This window comes from Ursus maritimus, unplaced genomic scaffold (assembly GCF_017311325.1).
Source record: "Ursus maritimus isolate PB19 unplaced genomic scaffold, ASM1731132v1 scaffold_1, whole genome shotgun sequence".
NCBI classification, from domain to species: Eukaryota; Metazoa; Chordata; class Mammalia; order Carnivora; family Ursidae; genus Ursus; species Ursus maritimus.
The window spans coordinates 64,584,058-64,600,783 of record NW_024423343.1 but is presented as its reverse complement, the minus strand read 5'-3'; the positions used below and the strand labels follow the sequence as shown (position 1 = coordinate 64,600,783).

Genomic DNA, 16,726 nt, shown 5'->3' with positions numbered 1-16,726 from the left:
TTATTCATTTTGTAACCTTCATAGGCCACTTTTTTTTTTTTTTTTTGTCGTAGGAAAGCATATACGTTTTTTCTATAAAGTTTAAAAATCCTGTGTCAACCACATAAAATTTCAAAAGTTGTGAATTTATTTACATTTTTATAAAGTAAAGCTTAGGGTGTGTTTTTATTAATGTAGAACAATTTACCAATTATGATACAGTGCCTGATATGCTTTAGTCATTGTATACGTAAAGAATTTTACTACTGCCTTTTTAAGTAATTAATTTCTGCCCTAGAAACTACTTAAGCATTTAAAATCCTATATGTTGATATAATACCATCCATGTAATGTAATGTAAATATTTCCTAATTAATTTCAATACTTTGGCAGTCATACTCTAGTAGAGTGTACTCTGTGATGCATTTTATCATAGCCATACCAAAATGACTTCCAAATTTATTAAAAGCATGTAACTGATTTAAAAGCAAGTGACTGACGATAAATACAAAGAATAACTTACTTTCTGTATATTGCCATAGTTGTGATACTACAATGGTATAAAAAAAAAAGCAAAGAAACCTGAAATGAAATTTTCCATATTAAGGAACTCAGTGCTATACTGAATAACTAAATCAATACTTGTTCAGAAGTAGTTAGAAAAATATAATTAGTTATATAGGCATAACTATAGGAAGCTTCCATATAAAACCATATAGTACAAGTTCAAACTTGTGTTCTTGTACTATTTTCTCCTTACCCCTCCAATATTTTATGGCACTTAAGGTTTGATTCTTCCATCCCTTGTAGAAGGTACTGAGTCTACAGAGGGATGATGGCTTATGCTCTACAAATGCACACTGGAAAGCAGGTTTTAAGATGCAACATTCTCCAGGCCTGATTCAGCCACAGAAAACATGCCTGGCTATAGCAGAAGCCTGGCGCAATACTGTGGAAGCCGCACGCCGATCCAAGAACCATGTTCTCAAAGACATGGTACCTGAATATGAAGTTTTCAAGAAGATTAACTGCAAATACCATTCGTAAGAAATGACAGAATCAGCACCCATAAAGGCCATGAGACCATTTTCCCCTCTAATAACATGAACTTACATAGAAATTCCCCCTCATGATGCATATTGCTCTTGATTTTTATCCAATTAAATAATGAAATTTAACTTTCAGAGATAGAAGAGAATGTTAGCAACTGGCCTACTTCCACTGAAATGCGCTTACATTTCATTTATTTTCAATCAGCTATCAAATGTTTGACTCTCACAAACTGCTGTATGATTCAAGAGGCAAAAAAAAAAAAAAGATTCAGCCATTACAGATTGCCTTTAAAATCTAGCCATTTCTCTCACAACTTCTGAGTTTTGTCTTACAAGTAGATGAGGAAAATCTTTTGGTCACACATACTATCAGGGCCTTAGTCTGGTCTTTTGGATATGCATATCCATATCTTGACTTATAATATTTCACTGAAAGAATAGGTATACACACCAGGAGGCCATTGGGCTGCTTGTTCAGGGCAGGAAGAGCAAGATTAAAACCAGGCGCTCTCTTTTCTAGACCACTTATTGAATGGTTAAAAGTATGAACCACCTGTATGTGTTTTGCCTCAACATATTTTAAATGTGCAACAGCCCTGGTGCTTCTTTAATTTGAAAATGGCCTTAGTAACAACATGATATTTGAAAGTGAAAATAATTGTGTGGTAGTTGAAGAGTAAGGTACAGGGCACCAAGAAGCCAAAAGAAAAAGCTGGTTTATCTTGAGAAGATAGATAAAAATTTCCATCTAAACTAGCCTTAGTTAGGTTTTATTTCAACAGAAGTACATGAAAGCACCAAAACAGTTCTCTGAAGGTCAAGATGGGTTTAATATGGTATTCACATACTCATCTGTGCCTCTGGAAGAGTTGCCTCACATTCAAGTTTCACAGAGAGTGTTTGGAAGACACTGAGAGCAAGGTAGAGAAAGCCTAGAGGTACTTCCATTGCTCTCCAGATTCTGAAAACAGAACACAGTGCCTTTTCCAGAAGGGCACGTGCTTGGGATCTTAATCAAATATCTATTTTCAGTTTCCATGAAGGCTTTGAAAAGGAGGGAGTACTCTTATAAACATGATGTAAAAGATAATTTTCCAATACCATTTAATTCTGTTCTGCTTGTGAAGAAAGAATAAATTAGATTTTTTTTCCACTGGCTAATGTTGGTTTACACCCAAATTAAAAGTAATTGCTAAGTAAAAATTGCATAAATCAGGGACCTATATATTTTTTTCTACATTTTGTTAATAGTTTTATTTCTGAATTTGTTGCATTCTTCAGCTAATTCTCAGTTATCCCTAAGGAAGAAGAGAGCAGGTATGAATTGAACCTAGAAATAACCTTAAACTCTAATTAGGTATTCTTTTTCACCAAAAGTATTGAAATTGCCAATACTCAGGAACTTTCTTCTACTTTTGTTTTGTAATTTCCCTCCCAGAACCCCCACCCTGGCTGAGATTCCAGTAAGCACTGATATCAACAAGAGAAGGTTGAGTCAAGAGAATAAACTAAAGGTTTAGTTAATCCACAAACCTATAGTAATCTTGGGAGATGCCCTTTACTCCTCATAAAACTATAATTAACATAAAAAAACAGGACATTTTCTATGTATCTTTTTTACCTGCTCAGTTTTGGGTAGAAAATTTAGGAAAGATTAATGTAGATTAGGGAAATTTAAAAAAATGGGTACACTGGACCATTACTTAATGATGAAGATGCAATGAACTATCCCATATCATGATGCTTTCCTTCTTTTGATTACTTTGCACTGAACACTTACGGTTTTACAGACATATGACTTAAAAACTTTCCTAAACTACATGAAAATCCAAGATATGTGGTGCCCAAATACATACAGACTATGGCCCTTCGTATCCAAAAACTTACGATCACCCTGCTTTTATTTTTTATAGAGCCTTTCAAAAAAAAAAAAAAACAACCATGAAAGCACACATTTCCATCTGGAACAAATGAATTATAAGGGTTGAAATTATATTCATGAATCTGAATATAATGATCTGAAAATGGCACTGTCAAAAAAATCCCATGAGGCTCATTTTGGTAATACAATTTACTTATAAGGGCTGAATCAATAACAACAAAAAGTTGTGGTCTCATTTTAATGAAATAAAAGCAGAGAAATAAAAAAAATGCATGCTCTCTTAAATTCTTGACTATATTGAACTTTAAACATTCCTATCATGTTTTAAAATAGATATAAATCCTATAGAGCATGCAATTATTGCTTTTCAAAGTTTAAAAGACTAAACTGGAAAACTCATTAGCAGAATCAAATATGATGTGGGACTGCCCATCTCGCCTGACCATGCTATGATGTGTCACACAATTCAGCAGAGAGCGGCTGGGCACATCTAGCACTTCCTTGCCATGGCAGGGGAAGGAACAGCTGAGTAGCATGCAGGCCAGTCAAAATTCTCTTCGAAAGTGATTGTACATATACAACTTGCTTGGGTAACCTGGGTAAAAGTGGTGGCACGAGCCTCTGGCTGGTTAAAAAACACCAGAGCTGCACTCTTGATGGCTCCAGCTTGATTTTACCCCTGTGAGAAGTAAGAACGGTAAGCAGTGAAGGTCACAATATGATATTGCTAGATTGTGCTTTGGAATTCAACTTCAGATACGATTCTTAAGAACATTTAGTCCATATCCTCACCTAGGAAGACAATGAAACCTTTTAAAAAACTAAACTGTAAAAATTCATAGTTCTATAAATATTTGAAGAAATCATGGTTACATGAACGTTAAAAATATAAAAACAAACAAAATTCTACTTTATATCGTGTCACAAGATTTGTATAATTTCAAGTTTTCCCAGGATAAAAAGATCACTATTTTGCAATTCATATCTTTAATTCTTACATTTCTTCATGCAAAGCTTTGTATTTGTTTTCATTCCAGCCTGTTTATGTTAGCGATCCATATATATGGATATAATGAATATAGATATATAAACACATAAAAATAATAACTGCAATTCATATCTTTAACAGCTTTCAGGGATCATTTCTCCCCAGTTGCGCTATAGCTAGATATACAGTATTATGAAAATGAATGTAAGGAGTAGAGTGACTAGAGTTTTCAAATACCACCTAAGTTAATGATTAACTTACTGCCTCTTCTTAAAGCAGAATGTATTGCAAGTTTTTTAAAGTACTTATTAATTTTTTAGTGAGAAATGTATCACCCTGTTGGTTTAGTTTTTATGATTTCTTACTTTGTCAGCAAAAAGAAAGGATATTCTGTGCTCTTCAAAACATAGCTCAATGTTCTTTTTCTACTTATGGTCAAAAAACTAAGAAGCATGAACCAAAATTTTACTTTATGGATATGTTATTTTTCATTTGTGTGTGTATGTGTGTGTGTGCAATGGTTATTAAAAAAGAATAACACAGCCAACATCTGAAACGTGACCTATGTTCAGTGCCAGCAGTTTTCAGAAATTTCAGGTTAAAATGGAACTTTCCTGGAATTTATCTAAGCCTACTGTATGTTAGAAAATGCTGATTTTTTGCTTTTTATTTTAAAAACATTGTACTTTTAATCTTTCAGCATATACGAGAATTTCCCTGTTACTTTTTCAGGGTTTTTTTGGGGGGGGTACTAATTTTAAAAATCATCCATATAAAATTTATTGTTGAATTTAGGATATTTAATAATTTAATAATTATTTCTACCATGTGAAATAATTTGAAATTTTATCCTAGCTTTATAAAAGTATTTAATTTTATATTTAGTTTGATAAATTTTCACACTAATATATCTGTACATTTTAAACAATTTCATTACACTCTATAGTTGGTTTCCATGTATCCAAAATTTAGCTTGGAAGAGGGTAGAATGGTTATAAAAAGAGTCACCCAAAATGGAATTTTTGTTCAGATCATAGAATGTTTCCCAGACATTGTGTCTCCCTATACCAAATTTATGATTTTCTAGCCATTAAAAAGACATCACAATGAGGTGGTATATTTCTAAGCGGTCATTTGAAATATTTGTAGGCATTATAGAGTTTTTGAAATATTCTGGAAACCAACTTTTTGGTAGAAAGTAATTAAGACATTTAATTTCCATAAATCCAACGTGATAAAACCTATGCTATTAATGTAACAAAATTTCTCTACCTCTTTTGTTTTTCTACCTCTTCTTGACACCAGGCTAGTCTTGTCCCTAGTCTTCCCTTATTTTCTCTTTATAATTACTTCTTTGGTAAGCTCCTCTATTTTCAAGGAATCAGATAATTATCATATCTATTTTTAAACCCTGATTTCTCACCCAGCCTCTCACCCCCAACGCTGTCACTTCTAATTCAGTATATTCCAATTGAATTCTTACCTCTTCCCAACTTAAACCTGGTAACCTTCCTAAAAAGGCCCTTTCAGAGAGTGGAATTACCTTTTTCCAATTTCCTAGTCTTCACTAGTTTGTCAGATTGCCAGAAGGTCTCAGTGCCCATACATATTACCTTACCTGAGCCCAGAATTTCATCACCTCATTGCTATCAAATGATTGTTACCACATTCCTCAAGATAAACCCCTTCATCCCTCACTCTAAACTGTTTTACTCATTGATATCAAATAAACTTTCCTAAAACATCACTTTCTATTTTGCCTTTCCCCTGCTTCAGAACAGATAGCTCTGTATTGACTATGCAGGCAATTCTAAATTTTTCTACTTACTTCAAAGACTTTACAATCTGAAAATACCTGACTCACCCAAACAAATTTTCCACTATCTTCTCAACCAGTACTTTGTTCATGCTGATCGTTCCATGCTACTCCTTGATACCAAGCTTATTCTCAACTGTGGCTTTCCTTCGGTAGGGTTTTGCTTTGACTTTTTGATCATACATTTGACCCAAATTGGAGGCCTATTTCAATTTTATCTCTTCCATTTAGCAACTGGCTATGTTCTTGCTGTTCTTAGTACCTATAATTTTTATATTCAGTCCTGCAGGATAAAACTTTTTAATAGGCCTTTAATGATTTTGAGAATTAGTGTTGGCTTCCTCAAAGATGTTGAGATTTCCCAAAGGGAGTTATTTTATAGAGCTCTCCTTTAACTCTTTCTTACTCTTAGTATCCAGCAGAGTGCTGAGTTCACAAAAACTGCTCAGGAATTTCTCATTAATTAATTGATGTTTTTTCTTAAATCTGTTAGGTGATGAAAAATAAAATTAGATTGAATTTTTATTTTATCAGAATGAGCAATATATAAATTAGAATTGAGCCCAGTAAGTGGAGTTTGGGTGGAATTCCAAGAATATTATATATATTGTATATATATTTTGTATATGTTTTTACCTTTAAAAATATTTTCAAATTTACTATTATAATCTATCTCAGCAGCGCTGAAATGCTGGAAAGAAAGGATCAGAAACTATGAGTTATGACATTGTCAGCTACTTATTACTTATACAAATTCTGTGGATACTTTTCTTAAAAAGAGAAGTTTTTAAAATATGCTTATAAAAGCAGACATCATTGGTCTGATTCCTGTGGTGCTAATATCGTACCCTCAAGCTAAAATCTGTCTAACTCTGTGCTAGACTTACTTCCCACTGGTATATTAGAAGTCCAAAACTAAGTAATAGTAAAAAATTTTAATCCTGTTCTCCATAACACGGAATTGCAGAATTAATACCCTTAAGCTGCTATTAGGGGATTCTGTGAATTCTAATCATACAGTAAGAACAATTCCCTTTCTTCTTTGTTTTATTTTGAGCAACTAGTGATATAAGTAAGAGCAGCTTTTCAACTTTTACCTCTTAACTGTAATCCTCAAGTGGAGCTTTTTAAAGTAGGTCTTAGCATTTTCAAGTCAATGTGGAACACTTTGTGGATTTGCTCATCCTTGGGCAAAATGTAATCAGTTCTACTTGCACTTTCCAAATATGTGTAACACTTTCATGAATGTATAACACTCTGTCATAGTCAGTAAAACTTTCAGAGGTGAACAAAAACTACATGGAAGTTTCACATTAAAAAAATCAGAGCAAAACCTAAAATAGATAATAAGGAGATGACACTTTCACACGATCAAGAAAATATGGTTGGTTGATTTGTCTAAAGAGCATAATGAAATGTATAGAATAGAATGTATTAAATATGGTTTATTTTTTGGCAGGCCACATTTTTGGCCAGATTTTCAAACTATCAAGAAGATAAATAAATTATTCAGAATGATGATTTCCTTTGGAAAGTTGGAATTTCTATGAATGGATTTCCCAATAAAAAATATCTCATTTTTTCCAACACTGCCATATATAACTTTCAATATACTTTTTAATAGTGCATATAAACGCAATAAAAATACTAAATAGCCATAATGCATGGTTATTATAGGAAATGCAACAAAAACTTTAAAAGCATTCTTACCTCTTTGCTTTCTTCTAGTTCTGACTCACTGCTAAACTCTTCAGTATTTAAGTTTTCAAAGTCAGACTCTCCAACAGCAATTGGCACTGTTACAGTGAGGCTGGGGTTGTTTATGAATGACATATAATCATTTTCATCGATTACATATTTTTCAACACTGCTTCCGGTACCTACACCACTGGTGGTTCCGTTCCCATCTTTAAGATAATTAAGTTCTTTGCTTATTTCTATTCCCGTATTATTGGATATGCAGCTGTCTATTTTGTTGCCTTCATGGATCTCTATAACTTTTGGCTTTCTAAAAAAAGTTTTTCTGAAACACTCCCGTATCTTATTTTTCACATAATCAATTCCCTTTTGCATCCTTCCTACTGCAATCTGGAGATTGTTCATTTCATTATCATCATCTGTAGCAGCAAGATTGTCTGAGCTAAATGAACTCAACAATAAGGCCAGAAAGAGGTTCAGAACCTAAACAAAAAAAAGAAAATTTGCTACATTAATATGAAATATGCATAAAATAATAAACAGGGAACTCATAGATCTTTGCTAAAATTAATTCAACAAATGCTTCTATAGTGCTTACTGTATTTTAGACACGTGTCCTAACCACACACTATTTAAAGGACCTGACACCTTCTACTTGCTGTAAGGGCAATATGATAAAACAAGTGCCTTTTCTTTCATACCAAGAAGGACAACAGGAAACCAGACTTCTAAGGCTGAACTTGTCTACTCAGGGTTGCCAGTGAAGAGAGAAAAATCCCATTTTGATGGTTTTGGCCAATGAGAAAAAAAGATCATTTTAGTCACTTTACTTCATGTTATGTTTGTCTAGAGAATGTCTAGCTTCATGTGTATAAACAATGAATTTATTTATTTGATAGCCTGGTGATATGTGTTAAAACAGTATACTTTTAATATAAATTCCTTTGTCCAGTGGCCACAGATTTATAATAGCCAAAATGTCTAAAGCATATTATGTAAGGTTAACACATTTCCCATCAAAGCCAGAACCATAGTTTGTTTCCTTATTTCTGTATCAGATTTTCTGCAGAATCTAGATTTTCCTAATTTACTATTCTGAAAAAATTGCATGTCTACAGTTATCCCACAAACATTTTTCCAAGCAGTCTTACTTGAAATGTACCTCAAAGGAAAGGTTAAGTATGACGGCATAAAGAACACTATGTACACACATAATTGAGATATGTAAGCATTAAAACACATAAATACGCAAATTGTGCTTTTACATTAGCGCTTTTAAGTCAGAACTAAAAGTAGGCTTCTTTAGGTCAGTGTCCATACACGTGAATAACTTAAACTGCAATAATTTATTTTCTTTTAATAAAGCAAATTCAGGGAAGGAATTTGTCCCCTTCCAAGTCATTTAAATAATTATAGTACATAGCTACAATATAATATGCTATTTTATTGAAATTTATCTTCAAAATTTGGTTAAATGCAACTTATGCTTCTTAGTAAGCCAACAGTATGACCTATGAAGGTGTAAAGAGCAATTTCAATATAGAATAGACAGTTATATTTTTAGATTTAGTGGAGATAATTTTCTTATCAAAGTAGTAATAGGATAAAAAATAATTGAGGCCATAATGGTAATACGGAAAAAATTAGTCTTCATAAAAACATTTCCTCGAAAAACAAAGAAAAAAACTTTTGCTCCCCAACTTTCACAGATACACTTCAGTTAATCCTCACACCAACCATAAGATTTCAGCTTTGTTATTCAGCTTTCATAGTTGGGAAGCTTCAGGCTCAGAGAAGTTAAGTAACTTGCCCAAGCTCAGAGTGCTAGTCCTGGGATTTGAGTCTAGGTTATTGATGATAAAACCAGAGCTATCTATTGTATCAGGCCACCTTCTTAGCTACTGTCTGATCTTCTTCTTAATTATAAGCATTTGTAATATATACGTACCACAAGGTTTCCAATGACCATGACCAACATGAAAACAATAAGGCACATGGTTTGGCCGGCGACCTCCATACAGTCCCACATGGTTTCTATCCACTCTCCACACAGCACACGGAACACAATCAGGAAGGAGTGGAAGAAGTCATTCATGTGCCAGCGTGGGAGTTGGCAGTCACTGGAGATCTTGCAGACACATTCTTTGTAGCTCTTACCAAACAGCTGCATGCCGACCACAGCAAAAATGAAGACAATGATGGCCAACACCAAGGTGAGATTACCTAAAGCCCCCACAGAATTGCCAATGATCTTTATCAGCATATTCAGCGTGGGCCAGGATTTTGCCAACTTGAAAACTCGAAGCTGTAATTAAGTGAAAAGATATTCTCAGAAGAAGTCACAATATAATTTTGAAAGTTAGTTAGACATCGTTTTATTAATATACCATATTGTAGACCTACCTCTGAGGGATATAAGATCTGAAACCATACTAAAATTCAAATCCAGAAAAAATAGTTAATAATACACGAATTGTAAATCAAATCATTAAATGAAAAAATAAAAAGATAAAATATGTCAGGATAACTAAAACATTTCTGATTCATCAACAGATATATCCCTGAAAAATTAATATTTTGATTAGAGACATTTAAATTGAATTGATTTTAGCAAACTAATGTCACCCTCAGACTATATTTTAGAGTAAAAAGAAATATTAAAAGTATAAGTTACATATTTTAATGGATATTTATAAAATAAAATTACTTTGATAAAAAATAACTTACGTAAAGTCTTTCTTTCAATTTGAAAAAATACACATTTTACTTAATTCAACAAAATTTTATATATTTTTAAATAAATTTTTTTTGCCAAATTAAAAAAAGTTTGTTAGACCGTTGTTTAAAATGCTAACGATATCAAATATTTTCCTACATGTTCCTTTAAAGTAGTTCCCACTAATATAAGTAAGGTTGATAAAAAGCTAAGGTTAATTGAGGCCTAAAATTGTCATTTGCATTTCTTTAAGAGTTGAAGCAAAAAAATTTTTGAGTGAATTTAAAACATAATTTGAGGCACATGTGTGTTTTTAAATGTGCGTTATATAGCTAATCATTATGAAGTGTTTCAGCCATTTTTATCATTCTTGGAAAATAGCCACTCTTAGCTTTAAAGAGAATGTTTATATATCTTCTTAGAGTATCTCGTGTACTGGTGTAGATTTAAAATATTGTTAATAGTAAGTGTAAGATACACATTGATTCATTTTCAAAATAAATTTTATGCCACTGATAGAATATAAACATAGTCTAAGTAGATACCAGTCTGAATGATCTCAGTACAGACAATCCCTCCACATTTGCCAGGCCAAGTTCCATCAAACTAAGGCTGACAATAATTCCATCAAATATATTCCAGCCTTCTTGGAAATAATAATATGGATCCATGGCAATGATCTTGAGAACCATTTCTGCTGTGAAGATCCCAGTGAAGACCTAAAGTAAAATAGAGATCACAAACACTGAAGAACTTTTGACACTGCAAGAATCTGTAAAGAATATTAAATAGTCCTGAGTAAAAATATTTAACATTTAAAATGGAAAAATGTGACAAACTGATACAAGTTTAGCATTTTTTTCCAGGGGAGTATTTTAAGTGGATTTGTTTTATTTAACAAATCTGCTAGATAGCCAAGAAAATGCTGATTTTAAAACATTTCCTCATTCACATTTTAAATCTGATACTGAATAGTAACTACTGAATTACTTCCCTTTTTGGTACACCAGACTTCTCCCATAATCACAGTGAATTTTGTTTTTAATATTATTGCATTAGGAACGAATCTATATATTAATTGAAGTTACTCTAAATTTATTTTAAATTTGGTAAAAACCACATTTTATTCTTGATTTTTGTGGGTTTTTAAAGGGACACCGTCTTATTTCTGTAATTTTATAAATATTCCTGAAGTAAGAGTTAGTTTGCCACAAATGTTTTATAATAATATTCTCTGGATGCATGCCTCAGAATTAAGGTTAATGGATTAATAGAGTAAGGAGCTGCAGATTTAATTGAAAGCAGCAGGAGAACATTCTCACTATGCATACACCCATAATTAAAATTAATAAATTATTTGAGTGGTTGGATGAATGTCTGTTTGACAATAGAAACAAAATGTAACAAATTCAAAATTTGTTTTTTAACTTAGCACCACAGGCTAAGAGACCCAACGGCATGAAGAGTTATGAAATTACTCTTACAAAAAATCTTTTAAGGCAATTATCCTAATTAACAAGTAAAAGCTCATTTTATGACTGTAAAGTCATAAAGCTTACCATTTACAAGGTAAGTCAGCCTTTACCTTGAAGGAACTCTGTCAAAATAACAGTATCAAAATTATTTAAATTTCCTAAAATATCATGTTAATTAAAAGAAATCATTATCCACTCTTAAAAACGTATAAATGCAGCTAATATAGGGGCACCTGGGTGGTTCCATCACGTTCCACCTGACTCTTGATTTCAGCTTATGTCATGATCTTAGGGTCCTGGGAGAGCCAGAACTCCCCTCCTGGCTCTGAGCTCAGCAGGGAGCCTGCTTGAGGATTTCTCTCCCTCTGCCCCTTTGCCCACTCGAGCTCTCTCTCTGTCTTTCTCTCTCTCCCAAATATATAAATCTTAAAAAAGAAATAAATGCAATAACATATTATTTTCCTAAACATAGAAAGACCTTAGGGAAATACCCATCCCAGAAAAAATAGCTTAACTTCAGTTCATCATGCATTCACTTAAGTAGAAATAAAATGTTTTTCAAGTAATCCTGGTGCATGAAAATCCGGATATATGGTGGAATGCACACTGAATATTATTTCTTTTTTATTTTATGCAATGACTCACCATAGGATTTTTTCCCCTGGTGAATTTAAAATAAATTCTGATATAAAGAAATTTTATTTCTTATACTAAGTCTCAGAAACAGCTATTTGAGTTAGCAGCCTGATCATAGAGATACATTAAACCGAGGTAGAAACTATCCAGGTAAATCATCTGTAAATATTCCTTTCTACAGAAATATCATAGGATGATCTTTTCAGCTCTTCTGAAATAACCAGATCTCCTGCATTATAAAAAGCTATACCTTAAATGTACATTCTTTCATCTAAAATGTAATCCCAACATGAAACTCCTTTTTAAAAATAATATTTTAATTATAATTTGCATTTAAAATTATATTTATTTATATCCTTAAATATATTCAATTTAGGCCCTAAAAAATCATTGGTATTGTTTTTTTGGTACATTTTAGTCTAAACTGCATTGTCAGTGATTACGATTTTTTAAAAATTCCTTCTCGTTCTAGCAAAAGTCAATCCAGCATGCTGATTTAATGCCTATGTTTACATGATTTTAAAATTCCATAAAAAATTCTAAGAAGAAAAAGAACTGGCAACCTCTGGATATGTATCAGATCATGTAAATAATTCCCATGTGTGGTTTATAAAAAATGCTAATGTGTGGTTTAGAAACATACATTCAGCAGCCTTTGATTTTTCTATACCATAAAGAATTTTTAAGACTCAAGACAATTAATAAAAAACATATCAAATGTTTATTGCTTGGGCTTAGCCTAATTCTGTCTTGTTTTCTTGAAGAAGCTTTTTGTCTTTTGAAATTTTGGGTTATATGCTTCTGTAGCCACTCATTCATTCAGAAAAAATTGCTGAACACCTAAATGGAAGACATTTTGCTGGTCTTTGAAAATATAGTAGTAATTAAGATATACAGACCCAAGACTGCATAAACCTAGTTCATTTAGGCTGATAAATTTCTTATGGACAATGAATTTATAGGCTTCCTAAGCCAGCTTCTTTAGTGAGGAGGTAAGTTCGGTGGACAGTTCCTAATCTGTTGTACATTATGACACATGATAAATAGCAAAAGTGTAAGTGCTAAGGGTGGAGATGAGAATCAGCCTGGGAGTCTGGACCAAGAATAAAGAAATTTGCAGCATTTTGAGTTGTTTTGGGGGGCACAACACTTAGGATGATCAAATGTTGGGGAATAAGGTCTTATTTCAGGAATGGGAAGGTTTTCCTATTAAGTATTTCCTATTGAGTACTTGGAGAGGAAAGTTCTGCTGATGTACAGTAAAGGAGAAATGTTCATTCTAAAGGCTGAGTACTGGTCAGTTTGCTCTACGGAACCTCTACTTGCCCAGACTGATGTTCCATTTTTTTTTTTTTTGTAGTGAATTTGATGTAACTATAGTCTATTTTTGCTGTATTATTATTGGCCTCTTGTTTTAATGGTTTTAGTTTTATTATTCCCATGCCTTTTGGATACACATCTTTAAATATTTTTTGTTGTTGTTGATTGGGTGGAAAAGGTGAAGTTGAAATATACTTAAAGAAAAATGATGGGAAATCATTTAACATTTATGATGTTCTTTTCTCTCATCTGTCAAATGAGGATATTCATTGAGATGACTAATAAGATCTGCATCTGAAATTCTTGGGTTTTTGTCAGCATTGTATTGCCTACCAAATTTTATTTGGAAATCGGTGTACACACAATTATTACATAAGACCCTCATTATAAATTGTTAGTTTGGAGACAAGATAGCTTTGTATTATAGTAGGAAAGAAGTTAGATGGCTAGATAGCACTCTTTCATTGATGCAAGATGCCTCCAGGTGAATTTTAGGATTCGGCTCCTAAGTGTTTTATCTTTCAAAAAACGAGTTATTTTATTTTTTTTCCCTTCAAGGGGTTATCGTGTCCCTTTCCTGAGATGTTAAATTCATACCCTATACCACACCACTTAACTGAAATAATTTTCTTAATTGTGTTTCTTTAGGCTTTTATTTGCAAATGACCAGAAAGATCCTTAGTACAGGTACCATGTTCTGAGTTCCCTTCAGGGTCCAGCAGAATAAAGGGATATCATGGGCTCTTAATCATTGGTTACAATGAGAGTTATAGTAAGAAAAGTAATCAGTGTAGGAGCTACAAACCTCTATCTGTATTCCCTGAAGAAAGAGTTACCGGTTAGTTGGGAATGTTTGTATGATAAAGAGGTTGTCTAACCTACTATAATTGTTGGAAGATTTCTTGCTTATAAAATCTGTAAGGTGGGTGCATGGGTTTTATAATGTTGAAACAAAAACAAAATAGAGCGTCTTAGAGAAACTCAACAGATATTTGAGGTCTCCTGATACTCAAATTTGATCAATCAATCCAATTAGTAGAGAAGTGGTGTAATTTTTATATGCTCCAGAAACAGGATACAAATGGGGCACATTGATCTAAGTAAACCTGAAAGTTCCACAAGTCTTTTACAGGATGTTCCTTTGTTAATAACTCAACCCAAACCTAGATGTCCTTATTTATAAGGTAAAGGTAATCGTTTGAGTAGTAATAACTACTCCATATCAACTAAATTTATTTAAATGAGCAAACTATAAATTCCACAAAATATGCAATGCAACCATCCATGGTGTATAATATAATCCAAAGTCAGCTAAGTACACATGATATAAGTAATATAGTCTCTCCCTCTCCCCCATTCCCTCTTCCTCTTTTCTTTTTCTCTTTCTCTCTCTCTGTCTCTCTGTTTGTCTATGTATTGATTTTTTTACATGTTCTTTACATACAATTAATTATATATAATTTTTTTAAAAGATTTTATTTATTTGACAGAGAGAGAGACAGCCAGCGAGAGAGAGAACACAAGCAGGGGGAGTAGGAGAAGAAGAAGCAGGCTCCCAGCGGAGGAGCCTGATGTGGGGCTTGATCCCAGAACGCCAGGATCACGCCCTGAGCCAAAGGCAGACGCTTAACGACTAAGCCACCCAGGCACCCCAAATGTATATAATTTTCTATACATAAATATTTATTATAAAGCTTGTTATGGGTATAAAATAAGATATATAGGAAACTATAAAATACCTTATACGTATGATATTATTAATAATAACAGGAGCTTTCAGCTAATAGAAACAGTTTACACATTTTCCTACTCTTATGGTTAGAAATAGTTAACTGAGGTCTGTTTCCTATCATGTGTACTCTCTATCTTGATGAGCCTTGTATCCCCATTGCTAACCTTAGCTTATCAGTGGTTTTACCACAATCTCTCAGTCATCAGTGTTCCACCCTACTTCTGTACCTCATTATCTCCATTGCTACACATTAAGTTACCAAATTTGGAACTGGAAGGGACATGAAAAATCATCTAGTCCAATACATTCTACTCATTAGAAAACAGACCCAAATATCTAAATGGCTTTTTCAAGAGCACCTAGTTATTTAGCATGGATTATTGGACTTGAACCCAGCTTTGGTGCTTTAGTCTAGTGCTTTTCCATTTGATCATCCTGTAATCCAACCTCCCTTATCCTGTGCTTCCAAATTCTAGTGCTTCAACATTGGAATTCTATAAAACCTCAGTTTCCTGCTTCACTCTGGCAAATTTCCAAAATTTCTTTCTAACTGTCCAACTTCCTAACTGTTGAGTATCTTGGGAAAAATACAGAAGCTAGAGCAGAACTGTTTTCCATCAGTATTTCAGAGAAAGGTTAATAGCATATATTAGAGGAAGGAAATTGTTTATTGAGCACATGCTAGATGCCGGGCTCAGTATTGTTTTCATATTACCTCATTCGGCCTTCACAACAACTCTGTGAGATGGGTATCATTATATCCATTTCAAAATAGAAAACAAGGACTCAGATTTTTTATCAGACTTGTCCAGATGCTACATTATTAGTAAGCATTGGCAACGAGGCCAAACCCAGTTCCGCCGACTCCAAAGCCCACATTCTTTCATGAAAGCATGCTACTTTAAACAACCCGTTTGGGTAGGAAACAACCAGTTGGTTCTTTATTGAGCTACAACCATGTAATCATGGTGTAGGAGATACAAAGGAAAAATGGGACGTAACCTTGAAGAATATGAAGAATTGAGATGAGGTGATTTGAGTCAGAACACTCTAGATGTGAATATAGAAAACAGTGAAATATTTTCCCATACGTAAATATATAAACATGTGGTGTTTGTGTGGTCTGGTGACATGGTTGTTCTGATGGGCCAATAGTGACTGATTAGGAAGCAATGGACAATAAGATGTTATAGAAAGGATAGGATCAGATGAGGAGTCTTGAAAATCAGATAAGACCTTTGAACCATAAATACAGATAATAGTGCAAATATACTGAGTGCAGAGTGTTAAAAATGTTATTTTAATCATAGTTATAGGATTAAAAAAGAGGTACCTTGAAAGAAATAATGGGTCTTCTTATCAACTTGTATATAAAAAATAAAGGAAAAGTACGTCAAAATGGCTATCAGATTTCTATCTTTGAAGTTGGAAG

General features: G+C 33.1%; 1 protein-coding gene across 13 annotated transcripts in view; it reads right to left on the bottom strand.

The window, feature by feature from the left end:
- The window catches only part of LOC103659876 (sodium channel protein type 3 subunit alpha), a 78,870-nt gene that overhangs the window by 21,871 nt on the left and 40,273 nt on the right, over positions 1-16,726 (bottom strand). For all 13 annotated transcript variants that reach the window (XM_040644404.1, XM_008687494.2, XM_040644419.1 and 10 more), the window contains exons 14-16: positions 10,677-10,850; positions 9,364-9,720; positions 7,428-7,898 (exon numbers count right to left, since the gene is read on the bottom strand). In XM_040644404.1, coding sequence (XP_040500338.1) covers positions 7,428-7,898; positions 9,364-9,720; positions 10,677-10,850 — 1,002 coding nt within the window. The remainder of the gene's footprint in view (positions 1-7,427; positions 7,899-9,363; positions 9,721-10,676; positions 10,851-16,726) is intronic.